At 39.6% G+C, this 24,596-nt stretch overlaps 1 protein-coding gene across 3 annotated transcripts in view; it reads left to right on the top strand.

Moving 5' to 3' along the window:
* MACROD2 (mono-ADP ribosylhydrolase 2) overlaps positions 1-24,596 on the top strand; it is a 901,307-nt gene that overhangs the window by 179,855 nt on the left and 696,856 nt on the right. For all 3 annotated transcript variants that reach the window (XM_074864379.1, XM_074864378.1, XM_074864376.1), the window contains exon 4: positions 14,602-14,631. In XM_074864379.1, the coding sequence (XP_074720480.1) occupies positions 14,602-14,631 (30 nt within the window). The remainder of the gene's footprint in view (positions 1-14,601; positions 14,632-24,596) is intronic.

Here is a 24,596-nt window from a genome sequence, read left to right as displayed (position 1 = left end):
CTCCTTCCTTAGTGTGGACTAATAAACCAATTTTGTTTCAGAGACGTGGCAAGAAAAGAGTGTGGCTCCTAGCCTAGTTTTCTCTCCATGTGCATGGACAGCTCTCCTATGCTGGAATTATTAGCTTCTTTCTTTTGGCGGGGAAGAGAGAATTAAGCCATCCCAGGTGGTGCCATGTTTTGCTTTTCCATTGCTGTGTGCAGGAAGCATTTGACCAAAAGACTGAGTAGGAGGTGCAGCTTAAGCCTCAGTGGAGCTGCGCAGGTCGTGTGTGATCAAGGCTTTGCAATACGGAAGTAATAAACTCTTCCCCAGATTTCACACCTTGGAAGTAGTCTGCTCTGAGTTTTATTCTTAGCTTGTGGCTTGCTGTTTCCACCTCCTCAGTCTGATAGCTGGAATAAGGAATATTAGAATTTGTAGTTATTTTCGGTTATTTCCTCTCGCTCACGTGCAGTATCAAACTGTTGCCACCCAGTATTCTTGTGCTACCACGTGTAGCTTTTCTCCTTTGTTCTGGTGTAAGAAGTAAGGTGGTTTTTTTTTTTTTTTGTTGTAATTTTCAGTAATTAAACTGATTAGAATTAAACTGGTGGGGAAACTGCATTTGATTACACAGGCAATACAGAGGAGGTAAAACTCATCTAACTAGGTTCCTTTCCAGCCTTTAGGCTTTTAATAGCTAAGTTAATTTCCTAGAGGAATATAGGCTGATTGAAGGAAAAAACTATAATCATTAATTGCAGCAGATTTAATTTGTTTGAAGTATAACGAAAAGACTGCCTGAGACTTCAGGGGAAGAAAAGAGCCGTGCTCCTGTGCAGTCACTTATTCCAGCCAGAGCAGTATGTTTTTTGCTGCCTGTAACAAATTCTGGTAAAATTTTTGAACTGTCTGTGGGTTTTATGCATATCAGTAGGAGTGATATTCTTGGATTACAACATTATTAGAGCTAAATTAACAGAACATCTCCTCCTGCAAATCGTGACCATAAACCGATGCTATGTATTTAGTAGTGCAGGTTTCATATTGTAATCTACCTACCTGATGCTTCAGGGACATTAAGATCTTCTCCAGCTATCCAGTGAACCATTTCTTTGCTAATGTGGTTATAGAATATGAGATTGCTGTAGTTGCTTTTCAAGAGAAAACAGAATTTTCCACATTCAATAAAGTGTTGTTTCGGTGGAGCTTTTTTTTTTTGTTTTTTTGTTTGTTTGTTTGTTTTTTAAATTGTCATTTATTTTCTTTCTCCCTGATGATTAGAGCGTGTGACTGGTGCTTTGGGGCCTCTCTCTATTAATTGCCACTAGAGAAGTAATTTTATAGAGAGCTTCAAAAGATGATTCATACCTTTTTCTTTTCTGAGCAGCTATAGAAACATACTTTACCTGCCTTACAGATGTGTTTATATATAGCATAAGATGCCTGTAATATCCTTTGACATTACTGGTCTGTGTATTCATATAAGCAACATTTGCCTAATTCTGTCTTTGTTTTCTCAATACATTTTTCAGAAGTACTCAGCTGACTCATAAATCATACTAGTAGTAGTAGAATAATGAAATGAAGTGTTTGCTATGCAAAAATTAGATTGTAGTATCCATGTTTGTGTTTCCTAGATGTGGAATAGATCACTGTGAGTACGTACTAATCCTGGATGCAAAAGGTCTATATAAAAGTTGGAGTTTCTTAAGATTGTGAATTTTTATGATATAAAGTATAGGAGAAATGATAACTCATTAAAATACCAAATTACTGAGAACGTGTTTTCAGAAAGTTGCTCTAGATGGGCTGTATACATGGCAACATTTGGGAGAAAAATGACTAAACTTGGACCGCACACATTCGTCCTAGTGTGGTTTTTGTGCTACGTGTATTTGTCTCCCTTTTTGCCTTACAGAAAAATAGGTAAACCAAAAACATAGAAGTACTTATTTGATCCACACTTTTGATCAATACTCACTAACAGGAAAAAAAGGCAGCATATTTTGAAGTGATTAATCAGCTTCCCCAAATTTATCTTTGGTCTAATTGTCTGTAGAAGTTGTTTGTAGGATTTTTTTTTTTTATTCTTTGCTTTGTTTCCTCTGTCCTAAGCTCTGATTAGTAAGCCACAGTCATTTTTATTGAAGCTTTCAGTGAGAATACCTCCAACAGTTAGGTGCTATGGTATAAAAAAGCTTGTGATTGAGCTGTGGCCCAGGCAGAGTCAAACTTGTTTGCTTTTTTGTTTTATGTGGTGGTACTACTCTTGAGTCAATGGGCAAACTGTTACTAGAAGCAACAAAAGAGAACGTTAGCAAAAATAGCAAGTACAAGCAGTTCTTGCGGTTTTGGGTAGTGGTTATAGCTGAAAGGATTTGTGGTGGAAGTGCTTGTGGTGACGATGGTAAGTTAACCACAAGCATCTTTGCCACCAGAGGGTGAATTCACATCATCCCTCTTGGGTTCACAAAACACAGATGTCCCACATTGCCACCTGACAGTGTCTGCCTCTCGTCACTTTTCCCGTTTAGGGAAATCGGTCTTCCTCATGTGGTCTTCTGATCTGCATCCAAAAGTCATGTCTCTTCTAGACAGCTGAACTACGTTGTCTAACTGGGAATAACCCTACATGACAAGGTGGCATGAGTCCTGCTTGGTGTGGGCAACATTTTCATGTCTAAATTTGACCAGTGGAATTAGCAGGAAGCAAGGATGGAAATTTTTAAGGGATGATGCTCTGGTGCATATACGATGAAATTATTGATTAGGTGTTGCAGCTTGATGATTTCTGTTTCTGCATGGCATTATGGGTGTGTGACAGTGCAGCCAGCCTACCCTCTTGTTGAGCTTCAGAGAAAATGAAAGATTCCTGTCCAGCCTAACCTCAGTAAATTTTTCATCAAAGCCTTAATACCACTTCTGCCAGATATTATCTGCTTGAATGCACAATCTTGTAACAACAGTGCCTATTTACTGCAGGTTTTTTTGATAATAGCTTTAATCTCCTTCATCGTTAAGAAGTGCCTGGAATCTTAGAGATCTGGAGAGTATAATAAAACACTCCTTGCTTTATTTCTCACGCAGCCATGGGGTACCCAAGGAGCAAGTACGGAGGTGCTACGCAGGCAAATGAGGTGCAGGGCACTTTTTGGTAGGCAAATAACTGAGGAGTACGGCTCCAACCTGATGATTGTTGAGATAAATCATGACCTGTGAGCATCTGAAGCTAGGAAAGGTTGGAAACCCCCAACAACTTGACAGGAACAAAGAATTGTCCCACACAATCTGAAATCCTGTCATTGCCAGGTATTTCGTCTGGGCTTTTGGCTCTGTCATGCCTTTGAAAATATCTACAGGCCTTCACATCATTGTGATTACTTGTGATCTCCCTTTTCTTTAAAGTTCCTGAATAGAGTTTTTTAAGCTTTTGGGACATGTGAAAATGGTAAGCTGAGAGTAACATTTTTTTTTCCTGTATTTTTTCAAACTTTAGATTATGTTTCACCATTTAAAATATGTAATGGATTGTATGTTCCAGGAACAGTAAAATGGAGAAGATAATTGGCCTCTCTCTGACTAAGTGTCCAGAGGGACCTTGACAGGTTGGAGAGGTAGGCCCGTCCAAACCTCATGGCGTTCAACAAGGCCAAGGGCAACGTCCTGCATATGGGTCGGGGCAATCCCAAGCACAAATACAGGCTGGACAATGGGTGGATTGAGAGCAGCCATGTGGAGAAGGGCTTGGGAGTATTAGTGGATGGAAAACTGACTATGAGCCAACAATGTGTGCTCACAGCCCAGAAAGCCAACCGTGTCCTGGGCTGCATCAAGAGAGGGGATTCTCCACCTCTACTCTGCTCTTGTGAGACCCCCCCTGCAGTGCTGTGTCCAGCTCTGGGGCCCCCAATGTAAGAAGGACATGGACCTGCTTGAGCGGGTCCAGAGGAGGCCACGAAGATGCTCAGGGGGCTGGAGCACCTCCCCTGTGAGGACAGGCTGAGAGAGTTGGGGGTGTTCAGCCTGGAGAAGAGAAGGCTCTGGGGAGACCTTATAGCGGCCTCCCAGGACTTAAAGGGGGCTACAGGAAAGCTGGGGAGGGACTCTTTGTCAGGGGGTGCAGTGACAGGATGAGGGGTAACGGTTTTAAACTGACAGAGGGTAGATTTAGATTAGATATGAGGAGGAAATTCTTCCCTGTGAGGGTGGTGAGGCCCTGGCACAGGTTGCCCAGAGAAGCTGTGGCTGCCCCCTCCCTGGCAGGGTTCAAGGCCAGGTTGGACGGGGCTTTGGGCAACCTGGGCTAGTGGAAGGTGTCCCTGCCCACGGCAGGGGAGTTGGGACTAGGTGATGTTTAGGTCCCTTCCAACCCAAACCATTCTGTGATTCTAAGCTGATTTATCATAAAAGGGCCAATTTCTGATTTCTCTGAGAGACTAATTTGATGGCTACACTTTATTCTTAATATTTCGCAACGTCTTCTCGAGATTTTATTTTTTTTTAGCTTATAGATGGTAACTTTTTGAAACCGTTAAGATAAAAGTATGGCTAGTGTATTTGACAACAGTATACAGAAAGATTTGGGACAGTATTCTTACGGACAGTGTAAGATGTCCAGTGAATATTTTACTGTAATGCATTATTCCTGGTTTGACTGAAACGCTGAGGTTATTAAGTTCCACTTTCCCTTACAAAGGAATATATGACTGTTGTAACACAAATATTTAGCCCTATAGCAACAGTTTGGGCCTATGTTTGAAAACAAAAAGAAGTACAGTAAAATACATAACCAGATTCTCTCTTTCTTCTGTCATGTGGCTCACAGTGACCACAGTGGGAGCTGCTTCTAATTTCAGGCTATATAAAGAAAGGATCGTTAGAGAGGTTATACAACACGTTCGTATGCAGAGCATGTTACATTCACCCAGTTGGACACATTTTAAAGCAGACCTTCCTTCGGTGCTTTACTTGAAGGCTCTTCAAATCCTACGTGTCTGCGCTAGTTGCTTGCAGGAGCTTGTAATTCATTGTCAAAATCTTCCTTCCAGGCTGCTCTTGCAAAAACAGTGCAATAACACCTTGCCTTCCTCGGAACTTTATGGCAAAACTTGCAAGTGAAGTCTTGTCTGCATAGCTGGAAAAAAGTGTGAGGGCTGTTTTGGTGGGGCATGAGGTGTGTCTTTTTTCTTCCTCCTTTTTTTTTTTTTTTTTCTTCTTTTTCTTTTTAAAAACTGAATATTGTTGATGACTGTTCATACCCTAACAAAAAACAGTAGTGGGGGCACTTACTACTTTTTCTCCAAAATACGCCCAAGTGAGGTCAGCCCTGCAGCTGTAGCTGGGATTGACCTTGCTTAGACTATCTATGAGTAAATCAGAAGCACCGCGGGGTGTGCCTGCACCACAGGGTACCTCTTACTGCTGGTTACCCTGTGGAAAAATGCGCTGTGCTGCTGTCAGGGCAAGGCCCCAGGTAGCTTCTTTTCAGCAGTGGCCTTTGATTTCATGACAACTTAGGGGTTTTTATTGTTTTGAAGCCTGAATGTTGAATATTAATGTTTCAAGACTGAAATGTGTTAGTTTTTATCACCTTTTGATTTCTTTTTGATTTTCAGAGCATAATTGTTGCTTTATTAAAACTTTCTGCAATCAGACATTTTCCTTCTTGAAATCAAATATTATGCAATTATTTCCTAGGGAAGGAAATTGAAATGGAATTTGTGATTAGCTGCACCATAAGTACCATACCAATGTTTTAAAAATAAAAGAAAAAAAAAAGGAAAAGCTCATAGGGTAGTGATCTTGTGTACAGGTAGGCTTTGGGAGGTTCAGAGCTGGTTGTAATCTTGCAAAGACAAAAGCAAAGAAAGCACAAAGAGCTTCACTTCACTCCAGTTCTTTTCTGTTTTCCAGATAACGTGTTCTAGTAGCTTTGGGATACTGGAAAGATGCATGAATTATATAAATTTCACTAATTATTTTGAAATAATTACAACCAAAACTGCTTTTCTAATTGTGCAGGTAGAACTTAGGACTGCCTCTTACTGTATTTTGCGTAGGCTTTTAAGTATTGATGATTACTCTACTTAAATGGATTAATTATATACTGCAGCACTTTGATTCCCTTTCATGTTACATTTACAAACCACACAAATGGCCCCAATTATGAGATGAAGAATTGGATGTAGTAGACCTGAATATTTTTTTACTCATTATTCTGCCCTGAAAGAAGTTCCTGTTGCTTTACGTTTCAGCTCGCCTATATTCTAAAATACCTTGATGATCTAGAAGGCAACTTTAAGTGGTTGAGAAAACCACAAACTGACACACAAAATGGATGAAATCTTAATTCATAGCTTTCCCTTTAGCATTGGGTAGTGTGTGTGACAATTTATCAACCTGTGTTTGAGAATGAAATTATTGCTGCTTTACACCTTTCTCATGTTTGCCAGAAAAATGAGAAGAACGTGAAAAGCGAGCATGCCTTCTGCAAAGGGGTTCATGCAAAACATGACGATGGCTGTTTCTGTGCTTACCAGCCAGTTTTAGCCTTTTTCTAGCTCGCTCTCATTCAAACTGCTGCTTCTGATTCAACAAGTCTGTTGAATGATGAGACATCAAACCGGTTCTTCTAACTGTCCTTCATGAGGCGCTGGTGGGAAACCTTTTCCTTTTGCATCTCTTTTTTTCCTTTGATTTGGAATAAATGTTTCTGTCTAGCTGAAAATAATACCAGTGGATGGGTACGAAGGGTATGAATTTCGTTGGTATGAATGTGTGTGTGAATTGCTGTTTTTGCGGGATTTCACCTGGAAATGTTTTGCAAAGGTGTGCTTGGGACTGAACATCTCCTGATGAATACTGTTTTTAAAAACAAGTTCATCTGTTTTTTGGGATATTCTTGTAAGTTACATTTTTTGCTGTGGTTGACTGACCTCCCCACCAAGAAGCAGTTGTGGTGATTTGGAGTCCTGAGGCTACTGTAAAGTTTATGCTCCTTTTAAAGTTGGAGCCTAATCTTCAGTCCATATGGAAGTTTATACAGCAGCAGGCACTCGAGGCCAAAAGCCTTCTCTCATGTGTTCTTCTCAGTATGTGTTAGTCAACTTCAATTTCTGTTAATTTTCTCTTACTCTGCATTAAAGTAATTAGTGTATTTCACTGTAAGATAAAAACCTGTCATTTTGCTCCTTCTACTTTGAAGGTCTGCCTCCAATGTACTCTGAATTATAAATGCCAGACTGATAGCTGTGTGCTTATTTCTATACTGTGTTCACAGTACACTGCTGCTGACTGCTGCCTTGCCTACATTGGGTTTTCTGGGTTTGGTGTGGTTGGTTTTTTTTGCTCTTCATATCAGATTTCAGAGATGCTTTGCATATGACTGATTAAGCTTAATGGGTGTAATATATAACTTTAAAAAATAGCTTTCTTGCATAAATGCACATAACGTATTGAGTTGGCAATGTATTAGAAGAAGAAAAATAACTGAGAAGTTATGACAGTTATTGTTTCCTTATTGAATTCAGAACGTTGTGAAGGCAATTTCCTTGACAGGATCAACTCCAGAGCACTTACTAGTATGCTGATTTTTTTTTTTTCCTTGATCTACCTACGAAATATCCTTTACAAGCTTGAAATGGGAGATAATGGCTACTTTACTTGCAAGGATGGCAAAACTTAGTTTTAACAATTTGTTCTCAATACAAAATTTGTGAGGGAGGCATAGAATAGCACAGGTTGTATGAGAAGTAAACCACAAAGCCGTTTTATTAGTTCCAGATACAAAACCTGTACTTTTAATTGCACAAAGCCTTCCGTTAGATTTTATTTATCTTTTAAAGCAGGACAGATTTGTAGTGTGCACTTTCAGTATCTAGGAAGAAAGTAAGGCATGGAAAATTCAGTCCCTTTCTTTTGTCTCCCACATCATCTGCTTTGCTAAGACAAATGATGGAAACTTCATGAGCTGAATTGTTTGGACTCATTAGGTCATGCTTCTAGACATCTTGGCTTTTTAGAAAGAGAGCTTGAAGTCAGTACTGTTTTGGTAACAATAAAACAAGACTGGGTAGACATTCACTTCTGTTTACAGAGGTTTTTTATGGGCAGAAGAGGAGGAGATTTCTTAATATATAGAAGCTCAAGTCTTTGTGCATGGAGAATGTGATGTGCTCTCCATCACCCATGAAGAGCAGGCAAACCCCAAAACTTTTGGGCTAAACTCTGAAGTGTCTTAGGAGCCCTCAGGAGCAGAGCGGGTCAAGGCCAGGCCTTTGGCCGATGCGGGGTTTGCTCCAAGGAGCTGTGACCTGAGGGCCGGGGTGCACAGAGCAGCCAGTCCTCTGCGGGGACGGGGACCGGCCCGCTGCCCTCTAACCCAGGGCGTAGCCCCCTGTGTGAGGCTCCAGCTTGTGCGTCAACCAAAGAATTCAATCCCAGTTCGGCTCTTTGGTGTTAGTCCAGAGGTATGAAAGCTCTTTCCAGGCATACAGAGAAGCCACTTGTTTGTAGAAATCTTCTGCAGCGTAGAAAACAGTTAAGTAAATTGCTGCTACCCATATTACGGAGCTGTTTCTGCTGTACGGTTGCATGCAGGTTTTCGTCACACCCTCTATATGGAGGATATGAAGACTGTATTTACAGAAGGTGTCTGAAGATGCTAATAGTGGTACTTGCTGATGTGCCCAAATGTTTTAAGTCGATCCTATTTTGTAGGCTGGGTGGTTTTCTAATTTCCAGTAGTCTCTGCTTTGCATCATTAGGCACTTACATAACTTTGCAAATCTGGCCCAGTCTGTTATTATAATGTTGTTTTACCTCTCCTGATTGCCGTGGCTTTGTGTGCAAGGAAGTATTTTGAGTAAAGTTAATTATAGTGGTGACTATACTGTAGTATATTGTGTATGGCTGTATTTTATTTACTATATATAGTTCAAAATCACTTCATGATCTTTAAGCGTAAAGCTTTTTACTTTAAGGCACCAAAACACATCTCGTGTTTAAAATGGTTGAATGTACCAGGTGCAGTTGTTACCTCACTCTTCTTTGTTCTCTCTGCTTTCTTGAGAAAAGATCAAACAAAATGCAGTGACAGGTAAGGATGTCTCACAAAACTTGTAGGAGAAATGTAGCTTCCTGTTCCATAAATTACTGGTACTCTGCTTACCAGCTGCCTGTTATGATGTTTTATTGATGAATAAAAATGGTGTCTGAGGCAATAGAATGTCTTGCATCTTACAACACTGCCAGTTATAAAGATGTCTTCTTGAATAAATTTCACAATTAGAAAGTATTGACAAAAATATTTAATCTTTTTTACATCAAAATAAGCTCAAACATCTGCTGCCAAAGTCAGACAATATCAAGTAATCTTTTAAAAGTATATTTTTATTATACTGACAGATGCATGGCTGCATGACATAGATGTCAATTTAAGTTACTAGTGCCATTAATACTTGACAAAGACATGCTCCCAGAAGATTTTACGTTTTTAAAATGTTGTCAGATGAGTATATGCCAACAAAAAGTAACCAGAGTTTTTCAGCTATGTTGTTAACAAAGCTAAAAGCATGTTATCTCCAGAGACATCACAAAAATTGGTATTCGCATCTTTTCTATTTTCTAAATTCCACAGAATTGACAGCAGAAAAAATAATTAAGTGCCTGCAAATGTCTGTTTAAGCCATCCATCCATACATCCTTTTTCACTTTTTATACCTTTTGGCTTACAGCACAGAAAGATTTTCAGTTTCATTTGAGGTGAACTTCTTCAGCATTCATTTGCATACCACAAAATTTCAAATAATCCTACTACTTGGCAAGGATGTTGTTGTAGAGAGAGCATTGAAGAAAATGTTTGCCAGAGTTCCTGGTCTGCTTGTTCAGTCAAAAAAGTGTTGGAAAGCCGTATGACTTAACTCATTAAGAAGGCTGAGATTTAAAGCATTCATGTCCAGTTCTTATTTGTCAAGTATGCTGGTATATTCATTATTCAAATTTGTACATTTTAGTAACTTGAGATTTCATTGTGGGTATTTCATAATGAGAGACTAAGCTTCCTTTAAATTCTTCCCTTCCAGGTCTTTTGTTTTTCTTTTCTTTTTTTTCCTTTTTCCCCACAGAAGTGTTTTGGAAGGAATTTTGTTTCTTAGAGCAAGAGTGGAATTTTGTGTGTAGGCCAGACCAGCATTCATGGAGTTTGTTTAGTAGCGCTGTCCTGGTGCTGCTAATCTATGTTCAAAAGCATAAAAGTCTAGTCCGTTGAGGTGTCAAGTCATTTGAAATACTGAATTTCTGGTTGAATCTGGGGTCATAAACATCTCATTAAGGGCTAAATCGTTATACTCAGTGACTGTTTTTTCTTTTAAGTGGATTTTTTCTTCGAGATGGGCGTGAACTTTTTCGAAACACTTTTTACGGCTAATGCATGTAGTGTAATGAAAAGAAGGCTAGAACTAAAGCTCTGAAAGCCATATTACTACTTGTAGGTGTATTTCCGTTCTCTCTACTGAGGCAGACTGTGAAGGTGAGATCTGTCTCTCAAAATGCAGAGTTCCACTCCTTTTAGAGTAGTGGCAATGAGCACCATCTCCTGTGCTGTGATTTGTCTCATCCTGAAGCCCCTATTTAAAATACACTACAGGAACTGGTCCCCAAATGTGGTGCTTTTTTAAAAAATTATTATTATTTTTTATTGAAGCCTATGTTACTGGTGCAGGCAAAATTATTTACAATTAGATGAGATCTCACCTCTGTTGCCTCTTGCGAGCCATCACTAAGTGAGATGTTTTGGATGGGGCTTTATCAATGTGTGTTATATTTCAGTCTGACAAGAAAGTACATAGTCTGCTGGCTGCTTGACCGCTCTGTGTCATCACTCCTCTTAGTATAAATGAGTACATATTAAAATAATATTTCAGGGTTTTTCTTGGGAGTGGATTTTCAGAATTAATGCCCAGGAATCTATTTTAGACTGTAGTTTGTAAGGAGGCAATTTTAGAAAGGTTGGGCAGGTCGACTTGAAAGGGTAACGTAGGGACTGAAATGAGGTGCAAGAAGTCTTTGCCTCACATTTCTTTGGAGCCCCTCTTTGTTTTCTTTTACTGTTCTTTGCCTTGGTAACTTGGTAGCAATTCAGTCTTCCTCTCTCTTCTCATCCCAGGTCTCCTGTGACTTGAGAATCCTGTGCAGCTCTGGAATAGAGAAATAAGGGCAAGGGGTTAGTCAAGATGGATTTACTAGCTGTCTACAAATGTTGTAACGTGTGCTACCTAAGGCTGGGCATGCCCTGAGTTAGGTGGGGGAGTTGTGCCTGTGCACAGTGTAGTGGTCCAGCCTGGCGAGCAATTCGGACTGCATCACATTTGGAGGTTGAAAGCTCCCAGGATCCCACCACTGGTTACTCATACTCAACTACCCATAGTTGAACCTCTGCAGCAGGAGCCCCTTGCAAAGTGTTTTGCGAGACTTGATCATTTGGGAGCACTGATGGACAAAATGCAGCTGTAGATTAACACTGAGGGACTTGAGAAGAGAGGCCATGCTTGTTCCAACATAATATGGAGTGATTACAGCCATGGGGTTGTGCTGACCTCCTCTCTGAATCCAGGTGAAAACCCCCAGCTCCGACTGGGGAAAAGTATTCATTAGGTGCTAAGTGACAAGTTACTTCTTTCATGGTAAGGCTTTCCCAAAGATGGGAAGAGAGGTATAATTTATTGAACCTTTCAGGTATAGTCTGAAAAATCTGAAAATAAAAGTTCTTGCTTTTTGAGTGACACATTATCTTTCTGGAAAGGATACTGTGGATATAATTCAGTCATGTCCTTCCTGGCATCATAGGAAAATTGTTTGATTTTCATTCTAGTACGCAAGCATGATTCTTTAAAAAAAAAAGTGCCTATGAATTATTACTGCAATTTCAATAGCTGTAGTAGATGCACTGCAGCCAAAAATCTATTTGAGCTGTTTTTGCTGTTTCTATAGAGAAGTGTGTGATGCTGACTTACAGTATGTGTTATTAACAAGTTTTAGAAAGTATTGGAAAGATGAACATTGTCAGGGAAACTTAATGAGAGAAACATAATTCTCTGAGAAGCCATCGAATGAGAGTTTGCAATGGGGATGTTGGCTGGGTATCAGAAGAAAGTTTTCTAGCAGTGGAAACTTTGGTTACAGTGAGGTATAACAGGTCATAGCTGTGTCACTTCAGTCTCTCAAACATAATAACTGAAATCCTAGAATTTGACTCATTCAAGAACTAGAATGGTAACTGTAGGTGTCTTCTACAGTGTCAAAAAGAATAAGCTTGAATAGCATTCTCATGGCAGTAGATGACACTTTGTTACTTTTATTTTCTTCTGGTATGAAGTATGCTGATTTTTATCTCAGATAAACTCATTTTACTGCAGGGAAGATGATGTTACCTGTTACAGGCCACCTTTGGAAGCTGCTATAAAAATATGTGGGGCTGTTTTGAATTTGTGCCTTTCTTTAATAGTGAATTTCAGTGAGGGCAAGAGCAGGTTAAATATAGAAAGATTGAAGTTCAGTGGCACTCTTTGCAATATGTCTGCATGCATTTATTATTACTATCATTATATCTTTTTCAAAGGCAATTTATATATGGCAATATTTGTTCCACGCTAGCACTTTCTAGAGGATAGCCAAGAGTCTAAAAAGCAGTCTTGTTAGGCTATATAAAAGCAAAGTAGCTGTGACAGTGATGTCCTAGCAAAGCAGTTGATTCATGGGATGTAGATAATGAAAGTTAAGGAGCTGAGCTAATATAACAGTATGTGGCTGTTATATTAGCTCAAAATGTGACTTATATTAGTCAAAAAGGAGGACTTGCACTGTCTTCTCCACGCTGTGTTGCCACGTCTGCTCTTTCCTAGCCACACCGTCCTGCCGCTTGTGTATCTCTCCGTGAGCCAGTTCACCTCAGTGATGTGTAGGAAATCTGAACCAAAAGGAATAGTGGATAGTTTTCAGCTGGTTTACTAAGTTGCATCCGAAAAAAGCATCCAGACAGCAAAAAGGAAGTCAGGCACTTCTTTGAAAATGGCTACAAAGGGCTTTGTTATAGAAACAAAGATTATTTACCCCATTTTCTTCCATCTAATCTTGCAGAGTGTTAGAACCAGACTTGGATCAGAAAGATACATGAAAACATACCTCTAGGTCTTGGTCTCAACAATTTACTCACTCAACGAGTGTAGGAGCAACTAATCCTAGGATGGATAACTGTCCCTGTAGTTTGCAGTTTATTTTTATTTGATTTTGTCAGCTATGCTGGATATAAAGCTGCATATTTATTTCTTTAAAGAGCATTGCATTTTGAATGCTCTAGAGCTACTTCTTGAGTCACTGTAAGGTAGTGGTATTGATGGTATATGTTGCTTTTAAAATTAAGAGATCTTGGGTATGCTACTTTGATGGAAAATCTATCTTTTCAATGCAGTGTCAGGGAAAGCTGGCTGCAAGTGGTTGAGCTGACAGTGGATGTTAGTCAAAGATGTTTGTAGAATATCTGAAAAAGAATTGAGGAAGACCAAGGTAACTGTTGATTTTTTGTAAAAGTCTCAAAGTGATGGAAAAAAACAACAGCAGGGAATTTGCTATTTACAGTCTCCTATTCAGGAAGCAGAGGGAAATCATAAAAACAATAACATATAGCAGTAGGAAGTTTGGATACTGGAAAATGTGTAATTTATTCTGTGTATCTTGCCATCTACCCTTGTCCTGGAGCAGGAAATGGGTTGATGTGTTGCTTCTCCTTTACTCATCAGCAAGCAATAAGAAGTACCTGTGTCCATCCCTTATACTCTTGCTTTTATACTGTGTTTTATCTATAGTACAATACGACAGGGAATTGTCTCCCACACATCTAAAGGGTGAATACTTTACTCAAGGCAGGCTTAGAAGCCTAGGCTGTCCTTCTGTTTTTGCCCAGCCTGTGAAAGGAAAATGTTTGGCATGGCTCCAATTCTGCTAGCTTAATTTGAAGGACCATCTTGTGTCACCATGCTCTGAAAATTGCTTTCCATAAGTGATTTATCCATTTCTGGCATGGGTAGCTGGATGGTTACAGTACGGAGGCAATTAAGCATACTGAGTGAAATCCCGACTTAATTGCATACAATGGTAAAACACCCTTTGATATCAATGGGGCCAAGGTTTCTCATCATCATCCTCAAAGGCTCCATGTCACAGAAAACAAGGAGAGCTAATCAAAAGTTGCATCAAAGTCTATTTAAGTTTCTCTAAAATGAAAGACTTCTATTTAATTTAGCAATCAAAAAGGAATGTGGTTTATAGAATTATAAATTCAAGATTGTAATTTCGTAAGCTATCCAACACATTGGCTTTAATAATTATATTACTGTTTTATTTATTAACTTATATGTTCAAAGATATTGCAGAAGAGTGCAAAGGTAAAGACTGTGATTACAATTTACATAAATGGTTGTTTTTGCAATAGATGTTTTTGCGTAAGTGGAGAGTAACAAAGTTACTGAAACTGGAAAATCTCTTGTGAGACATCTTCTGTTTTGGTTCCATCTATATTTAGGAAGCTCAACGCTAACAATTCTCCTTTTGTTTTTCTTGCAGCTAATTCCAGCCTTCTTGGAGGCGGAGGAGGTGAGTCTTTGCTTTTAATGCTGTATTTATTCTTAAATAAGTGCGAGATATATGCTGAACAAATGTAGTGTTTAGTTGGATATAATATGTGGTAAGTTCAAAAGATGGAAATGTAAAATTATTAGATGGGAAAACTCACCAAAGTCGATAACATTTCGTGTCATCGAGAGGCAGGGTTTGTGAGTGCTGCTGAGTCCGGTTTCTCCTCTGAATTAGGCTGGGGCTGACCTGTATGTGAGGCTGACTGAAACATGAAGGAACTGAACTGCCTTATGTTATGTTGTGTTTAAGTATTTAGGATTTTAAATTTACTTCAAGGGAACCTTGAATGTGTGTTAAATAAACACTTTTAAAAGAAATGTTAAATAATTAAAACACAGTAAAAAGTCATTTTAGTAGATTAATGAGGCTTTATCTTTGCATCTTTTTTTTTTTTTTAAACTCTGTTGCTTACCCCATTCTGTTTGCCAGAATACTCAAGTACGTTTCAATATAAGTTTTTGCTGCATGTAAGAGATGCTACCAACATGTCTACTAGTAAGACAGAGGTGCTCAAGTGCATGTAGTGTATGTATTGTTCCCAAATATATGGATGCTGTTTTATTTTAGTAGACTGATGTTATTTTGCTTTTTGTAATACTGTAGTACCATGGCTGTAAAAGCTTACACGGGTGTTAACAATTCAGGAAAAAAAAACCTCATGAAGAGCTTGATCTCCATTTTCTGTGGCTTTCCCTGTCTCCCAGAGGGAAGTAAAAGAGCTCAGTTCTGGAAATTTCACAGTGCAGGAGCCGTACAGGCAGCGACTAATCTTTCTTCCTGGCTGGAGTTAAAAGGACTTGATGATCAGAGCTTACATATGCAAGGGTAAAGGAAAGGGCTGTGTAAAAAGACAGAAGATCGCTGTTGCTTGTGAAGCTTGAGGATAAGTCGTCAAAGCTTTTGTTTTAACAGCCTTAAGTGAACGGGCAGCCCTTATTTGTGGACCATGAAAAGGAGCTTGACAACTGCACCGGAACACCTAAATAAAACTGTTCAAGTTTCTCAGCTGTGTGTCTGGACATTAAAGTACAGGGAAGCCTTACCTGGCAATCCTGTTGGATTAATCTGTTTCTTTTGATTCGAGTTAGTTGTTTGCAGTATACCAAATTTTTCTTTGTTTAAAAGATAATCCTTTAAAAGGTAATCCTTTGCAGGCCGTTCATGTTCCTGTGGAGCCATTCGTGTACCTCCTCTCCAGTGCTTGCTCCCAGCTGGTAACGTCAGGAAAAAAATATAAATCAATACAAATGTTCAAATTCCAATCTGGTTCCCAGAGTGCTGCTGCTGAAAGGATTTGGCTGTTGACTTTCCGTGGTATTTATTCAGCTGGACCGGACCGTACTTCAAAAGTTGATGTCCAATCAGCATGGCACTAGATAATGTGGCTCTCCCTCTGTGGGAGATGGGTGAGCCGACGCTGTGGGTCAAGTTGGGCTTTCTCCTGTGTTTTATATGTTAAAAGTGGTGGAGTTTCAATGAAGTTAATTCATTGGCAATTAAACCAATCTTAGCCCCCCCCCCCCCCCCCCCCACCTGTCTCCTACCCTCTCAGGGCAGGCTGAGGGGATGGCAGCACGCGAGGCTGGTTCAGTGTGCTGCTGCACCTTCTCTTCTGCATCTCCCCTCTCTCCTCCTGACCTGGCATCCTTTTGGACTTTTACCACCAGTTCTTAAATAAGTTTCCTCAGTGATGTTGGGAAGCTTCTGTGGGCAGGTTGAGTTTTGGCACATGCTGGGTCCCTTGGGGAACCGTCTGAGGGTGGCACTGGGCAGCCCCAATGCCCTCCCACAGAGGAGGTCTTCCTGCAGCACCCCCCGTGGCCAAAACCTTGTGAAACACAATCGCAGATCCTTTAATCTCCAGTGGAAGGATAACAACATACCCCCTGCTTGTGATGCAGGTAAAATACCAAATTTGACTATTTTATGGCTTAGAGTTTGACTGCTGATGGCTGAGGGGCTGTGTTTATGCTCTGGAGGTACCGTGAGCTGCCCTTGGGTAGGCTGGCCGATGTGTGCACTCGCTTAGGTTTTGTGAGTCTTTTGAGGAAAAATCCTGAGAATTTTGTTGCCAAAGTACTCCCAAGTTTGGGCAGCCGCCATGGGGTGTCTGTGGCTCCATCCTTGGGTGCGTGCATTGGCCATACGGAGAAAGGAAGGGTGCACAGGGGTCTGCAGGCTGGAGCTTGCTCAGGGGAGCACAAGATGGCCGCACCCCTGGCTGGCCTACTCGCCTGCCACAGGCAGATAAAGCCCGGAGCTCCTACCTCTTGGAAAAATGACTTGTTACTGGCAACGTGCGTTTCTCTGTGGAACAGATGGTTTTGTTTCCAGTTGAATGGTTTTGGATTTTAAATTCTGGATATGTTTTTTCCTTTTTCCAGAAAGAAAGTGGTGGCAGCACTCTGTGTGAAATATTGCTAGTGAATTATTAAAACTTTATTATATACGTAAACACCAAAGCCTTCTTTTGATTGCAGATGCTGAATATTTATGATAATGCATAATACCAGTGTAGTTTCTCCAATAATGGGATTCAGACCTCTTCAGTAACAGTCATTAATTTAATCTCTCTGTCACTGCTGGGGGTACAAAAACGTATCTTAGTTTTACAGAAAATGAAAACCAGAAATTTCCACTTGTCCAAGCTCATGCAACAGGTTCTGTGATATTAAGCTACTTTTTAGCTGTTCTGTGTTTGAAATCTTCCCAGAATTGAACACAAATGAGTTGGAAACAGTTATTTGAACACCCTGATCTAATGTTTGTGAATTACTCAATAAGTATGTTAAAACCATCTTCTGGAGGAGAACTGTTGAGGAATCCAACCGGTGATGTTGTCAGTAAACATAGTGCACTTGGTTGTAGGTTCAGGTGCTGGTGGCTTTGGGTGGCTCCTTATCATCCCTGCGTCACCTGGGAGCCACATCAGGGCATCTGTGTACTTCAATTTCCCAGAGCCAGAGTAATGATTTGTTCTTGCATTCCGCATTTAAATGCTGTCTATTCAATTTCATGACCATTTGGAATGAAGAGATAAAGCACAAAAGATACTAGAAATAATTTTTCACAGAACTGTTTAATCATAAAATCGAGAAACTCACAATAGAGTCTTAGAAGAATCTCTAGTTAAATATAGATGTCGAAGGTTTCTTTCTGCTTTTCAAATAACTCTGAAGTTTCCAGGATTTCATTATGAGTTTGGTGAGTGAGCCTTTTTTCTTTTTCATTCTTTGCTGGTTTTAATAATTGATTTTTAATTAGGAGGCATATTTCGCTTTCAGGTCTAGATTTATCACACATTCAGCATCTCATGGCTCCTATTAACTTGCACAGAGCATTATGACTTATTTGTGCATCATGTATTATTTGTCCCAATATGTTCAACAGTGCAAAGGTGAAAATTATTAAGAAAATTACCTGCGTTTGGAGGGAGTGAGGAAAAAACATTTGATATTTTGAGAAAAAGTGACCCCTTTAAAAAATTTATCATGAAGTTTTGCCTGTTGTGAAACTGAAATGCCCTATTTTGCATAGCAATTTTTTTCTTTACATTCTTCTATAGCTGTGTCAAGGAATGAAAATATGTGATTTCATGCACTTTGTTAAAGCAAAGTGAGCAAGATCTGAGATTTCTCCTCCCCCTTACAGGAGGAGGAGGAGGAAAAACCCCATACTCTGTGGGGTTGGCTGGAGTTTTGTGCCCCAGTGTGCCCACCTCGTTTTCAGTTATTTTCCTTGGGGTTCATTTTTCCTTTACTCCATTTGCTGGTTGTAACTGAGTTCTTGTTGCATGCTGATTTCTGGATTGGCTTGCTTTCTTTGACCTTAAATTAAGGGTATATTTAAAATAGCAAGCTAGAGATTTTTTTTCTTTTTTTGCCTCGCAAGATTTTATTCCCTATGCTAGAGTTGGGGAAGGAGACATCATTGCTTAGTGTGTCCTGCTATGAACATATTTTTTTTCAACTCTATACTTGAAAATGATAATTTTGTTTTTAAAAACTCTGAGAAGGAGACAGGTCTTTTGGAATCATTGTTTGAACCCTGTTTAAGTTGGTTGCCCCAAAAGCTCTGTATGCTTTTCTGTTTCTCTCCGTCTCTCTCTGTTTTTTTGGCCAGTGTAACTATGTCTTTTCTAGGGCTTTTGCTGGCATGGAAAAAAATAATTCCCATATAACCATAAGTACGTTAGCATATCTTAAATGTAGACCAGACCTACCTCTCCTGTCTGCCAAGATATGGTTTGTAGGCACGTCATTTGAAGCAACTGTTATGGCATGGAGAACTTGTATTGTGTTCGCGATCACAGTAGGGAACTGCGTTTCTCTGTACATCATTGGGTGGACTCCATTCTGAATGTGGGATTTGCTTGCCTTCTTTGTTCGCCTTTATATCTGTGTTAGATTATAATAATGGCAAAAAAAGTGTTTTCTCCTGCTGGAAAGAAATTGCCACAGGCTGAGTTCTATCCTGGAAAAGGGGTTTATCGGGAGGGAAATGAGCTATTCAGTGGCTGGAGTCTTTTGTTGAGCCTGAGCACAAACTCACATGATGCAGGAGACAGACTCTGTGCAAGGGTCAGCGTGTGACTTCACCGTGTGAGCAGCTACGCTCGCCTACGTGCAGGCATCTAGTGCCACGGCAGCCCGATGGGCTCTCCGAGACATAGGCATGGATCTGGCAGATAGGACACAGGGTCGTGTGGGGTTGGGTGTCACTTTGTCTGGGGCAGCTGAGGTACCTCTAGGTATGAGTGTTTCAGCATCCGGATTGTCCTGCTTGGGTCCAGATTGGTGGTGGAGTTGTTCGTCTTCGAACACGGGTGTAGCGGGGGTGTAGCACAGCCAGCGTGGCTGCTGCTAATGCTGTACAAATGGAGGGTAACTGCTGGTAGGGTGCTGCTGCAGAGTCACTGGGGTTTGCCAGCCACTCTGTCTATTTGTCGGGATAACTGCAGGCTAATGAGTTCAAAAAGCCAGTGATTATCCAGTCAGTAGTGGCAGGAAGGAACAGCTGACACATATATCTTTTCTTGACATCCCTCCCCTTGGCCAGGGATAAAATTTTTATTCTCGTGGCTGTACACTGCTAATATTACACTACTAGCCATTTCCAGCCACCTTCTCACGGTTAAATCTACCAAAAAAAGGTCTGAATAGTAACTTGACATCAATTTACATGAAAAATGAATATTCATGACACTGAGAAGTGAAATTTGTACGAGAGGAGGTTGGAGACAGGAACGAGACAACTTGCAAAGCACCCCATAGCAGTGTAAAAGGAGAATTCTTTAAATATTAGACTGGCCCTACGCTAGTCCATTCAGAATGTATAACAGGAAGAAGATGAGCCTGTTTTATCCTGAACCAGGATGAGATGCTCTCTGTTTTGGATTTCACAGGGCTTGGGCTTGATATTTACATAATTTAAATGCAAGTGAAGCAAAGGTTTAAATCCAAAGTTCAAATTTGTGCATGACGTGCGCATAACATGAATGCATCCCTTGAGAGGAGAAGAAAGAGTTTGGGAAGGGAGCACTGACAGGATTCTTTCATCAAGAAAATAAGCATTATTATTTTGTATTTTTTTCTGTCAGTCTGTTGGCATGTTCTTGTATCATGTCAAATGCATTTGTCAGATTGGGGTGTGCTTGCAACAAATGGCTTCATGGAACAAATGTGCTTCATCTGGGATTTCAACTAGCTTCAAAAGCTTTCAGTTGCTTTGTACACTGCGTCATCATATCTTAGGTAGTTAGATAATAGCTATGAAGGTACAAAGATTTTCCTTCTGAATAATGATCATGTAGACGAACTGATAATTTAAGGTAAATGGCCATTTGCCTTTGTTGCTAATTAATCCCTTTCTGCTAGAAGATTGCTGCTGCAATTCTGTAGGGTTGTTAAAGTGTTTTATCTCTTTCTACTATTTGCATGCTGTTCTTTTTCATCTCTCTAAACAGAGTGGGTTTGAGAGGGCTGTGTCCACCAGTTCCCCCACTGTGACAGTACATCAGCCAATTAAAATTTTAATATTTATGCATGTATGTATTTCTTTCTGTACAGCTGTAATACTAGTTCCATTGGTAGCCCGGTAGCTCAGGGTAGACCATAACCCTTTCAAGGTGTTTGCTTCAGCCCAAAATCTTGTTATTATTTATGAGCTTTTTGTTGAATCAGATCAAAGCAAATAGATTTCTTTGTAATTTAACCACTTTTATAGAATTTATTCAAACTTCCTATGTAAGCAAAGTCTTTTTTTACGGGTCAGTTATTCTTGAAATGTTTTTTCTTTCTTTCTTCAATCTGTGTATGTATGTTTGCTTTTTGCCTTCTGTTATTGCAGTGAATTTCCATGTGAGTTTTAGTTCAGTCTTAATTAAAATGAGTGGGTTTTCTCATTTTGTAGTGCATCAGGAGATATCATGATGATAGGTCTATAAATAAATAAGCATAGTTTATTTCAAAGGACCCTTAACCCAAACTGCCATGATTGTTTTCAAAATGTGTGCTTTACACTAGTTTCTTTGTTGTTGTTGTTGATTTTTGTTTAAACGTCATATATATTTTGCTCTTTGGCTATATAGGGTGCTCACTTCCTTTCTCCAGTCGTTTTATACATTCTTATAGTTATGGGTAATAATCATAAACAGGAACTCTCTGGATTGATTTTAAGTATTTCTTAGTTGTTGCCTAACTGTATCCTGTTAATTACACTTTCCCAGCAGTTATTGAAAAAAAAAAAAAATTATGTTTTGCAGTTTACAGGAACTGATACAGGTATGCGATCAGGTGTTAAGTTTCAAATGTGTACGTATGGTTGCTGATGCACATAAATGACTTTCCCTAATGATGACTATTTTAGAATACATGTTCAGCCTGTGATCCTTTAAAGCAGTGCTCCTATTCCAGCCAGTGGTATAGGGACATGGCTGTATGTTTTGGTCATGAAAATAATCTAAAATTCAGTGTGTCTGGGCATGCTTACTCACTGCTGTCCCCAGCCTTTTAATAGTGCTGCTCTGTTGACTTAATTAGGCATTAGAAGGTGATGTTTTATTTTTCATTCATCAGTTACGGTGTGCTGAGTCCACAACACGCTGAGGTTCCACTTAATGGTGAGGCCTTTTTCCTTCTCAGATAGGCGGTCACACTCACTCTTCTCGTTTTGTTTAATTTTGTTACGAGGTAATTACAGTGTTATGCACCCACAACTGAAAAATTAACATCCATACTTTCTGCCATATATATATATATATATGGCTTGCACAGGTATGTGCATGTCACTACATATATTTATGACTGAATTGCAGTCTCTTCAGAAAGTCAGATGGGGGGGGGTGTATAAATAAATAAAAAAAAAAAAGGGGGCATTAATTTTGTTAGGCTGAGGAAGACCTTTAGTTCAAGGTAATTGAAAATTTAAGGTGCTCTTGATAAAAATCCAAGCCGAAAAGGCAGGCAGTTACGTAAGGAATGTATTTCTTTCTTTTTTCCTTTTTGTTTCATGTTATGGGACAGAGCTGCAAATCAGGATGAGAGTCACAAACCTTCCCTAATCCACAGATATCACATGATATATAAGGCAATTCATGGCATGTTTGTTATGTGAATTGGATATATGCTCTAAAAATGTTAAACACTTTTTCCACGTATAGACAAATACGTGTATGTCTCGCATGTATGTCTTGTATGCAGAAAATACAATTATTTTTTCATTTACCGAGGTGCTGCTCAGGCATCTTAGGATAGTTGTGTGGAGACTCTCCCCCTGTAGTTGAAGGTGGGTGAACAGCACAGCTCCCAGGGTGAAAATAGAGTCTGGGAGTGCAGGAAGCAACACATGTGGCCGTGTGCTGCAATGCGAATGTATTAAATCAGACATTTGGGCGTATATATGTGCCTGTCTACAGAAGACAGCTTTTAAAATTAAGCGTTTAGTTGGTTTCTTTAAAGAAAAATCTGTAAATTGGGACACGTGTCAAAGTTGTTCAGTTTCAGGCCTAACAATCTCAACAGGGTCCCTTTTGCTGGGCTAAGAATGAAGGGAACGCTGCACTAAAGACATCTTTTGTTAGGCTCAAACTGTGGGGTGGTGGTGTTTTTAAATCTGTTTTTCAGATTTAAGGTCTACAGCTAATTTTCCTGATCCTGTAACAGAAGTACTGACTAGTCAGTAGGAGGAAAATGCGAAATGCAATTTAAAACATCTAAAAATCACGTTTATTTTATACAGCTGATATTAAAGGAAATAAAACAAATGTAATAAAAGAGCGATGGACGTACTTGACTTGTAGACATAGAGGGACTTTTGAATGTCATCCCATTTACTGAAGCTTTCACGCTGGTATGCCTAAATACAAAAGACCTTAATCAGTAGAGAGTTCCTTCAAAGTACCTGCAAGCCCCAAGCTCATTACTTTCCACACCAAATGGACATATAGGTGTGAGCAACAAGGCATGGAAAAATGGCGTAGAAAAATGGCAACAACTCTTTGCTGATCCTTGTTGGTTATTCTTTTCAAAATGTGTGCGTGTCCAGCAAAATGAAAATATGGACATTGCAATACCTAGCACCTCCCCAGAAGGAGGGAGCAGGTAGCTGTAACTATGTCTGCTGATGTACTCGGGGATGAAAACTCGCATCCCCCAAAGGTCAGAGATTGGAGGTTGTCATCGTCCTTAATGCCCCACCTCCCGTAATGGACAGAACTTACAATAGTTTCTTCTTTTTGTTTCTAATGAAAGGGATTACTTCTTAGTCACTAAATTTTCAGAGAAAATATTGAATAAAACCCAGAATTAAACTATAGGGGCAAGCACAAACCAAGTATTGAGATTACTGATATTATACAAAGAGTTTACAACTCTCTTCTTGCTGCACAGAATGAAGGATTATGAAACCAGGTCTGCGTTCACCTCTCACCTTGTGTTTCAAATTTTCTGCTCTTTCCACAGAGCTTCACTACTCATTTTTGAGTTGCTCTTTGCTGATCACATTTTTCCAAAGTTCCTTTGTTCTCTGCAAAATGCTTACAGATCATAACATGCGGCTTTTCAAAAGCCAAGAAAATCTCCAGCAGAGTAGCTGGCAAGATGGTTGAGTCTTGGAAAGATCTGTCCTCCTTTGTTTTCTGTGTGCCTATCTTCCATCCAGTTTTGAGAACCCTCTATCAAGCAGACAGTATATAGTTGAATGAACTTTTGGCATAATTAAAAAAAAAAAAAAAAAAAGAAATGTGGTGATTGCTAAAGGATTAAAACTCTTATATAGGTGGAAACTGATTTTTAGAGACATTAGTGGAAAACCTGCTTGTACAAGTCTGTCTTTGCAATTGCTCATCTTTTCTAACTGATAATACTGGATCGTAATGCAGTTTCCAGCTGCTAATTTTCATTCTAATGCCATACAGCAAGCTGCAAGGTAGACAGCTCCTATGATTTAAGAAACAAATAAAAAAGCTCCCCACCCTGTCTAGGGCTTCAAGTTTAGCCTGAACGACTTTGTACATTCAATTTAGACTTCATTTTTAAAATCAGCTGTAGTGGGGGAACAGTAAACTCAAGTGTGAGGTAACCAGGGACAGGAACTGCTGAAGATGGCTTTGATATGAAAGAAAGCACATGATGAACCTCATCTCTATTGAGCGTTATTATCACACAATCTAAATGCTCCACAGACCTTTGGTGCATTTATCCTAGTTGCTCTGTAAACAGAAAAGTAATGTTTTCTCCATTTTTCAGTTGGAAAAATGAGACAATGAAACCACGTTTTGCAAGAGGTCCAAATAGAAGAGAGCAAAAATCAGCTCTCTGAAGGCAAAATATAAGTCACTGGGGTTTCATAACGCCTATATCAGTTTTGCAAATAGGAATTTTAATTCCTGCTTGGAAGGAAGAGGATTTTTATTTTTAGTACCC

The sequence above is a fragment of the Strix uralensis genome, chromosome 3, assembly GCF_047716275.1.
Source record: "Strix uralensis isolate ZFMK-TIS-50842 chromosome 3, bStrUra1, whole genome shotgun sequence".
Lineage (NCBI taxonomy): Eukaryota > Metazoa > Chordata > Aves > Strigiformes > Strigidae > Strix > Strix uralensis.
This window is presented reverse-complemented; position numbering and strand designations above follow the sequence as displayed.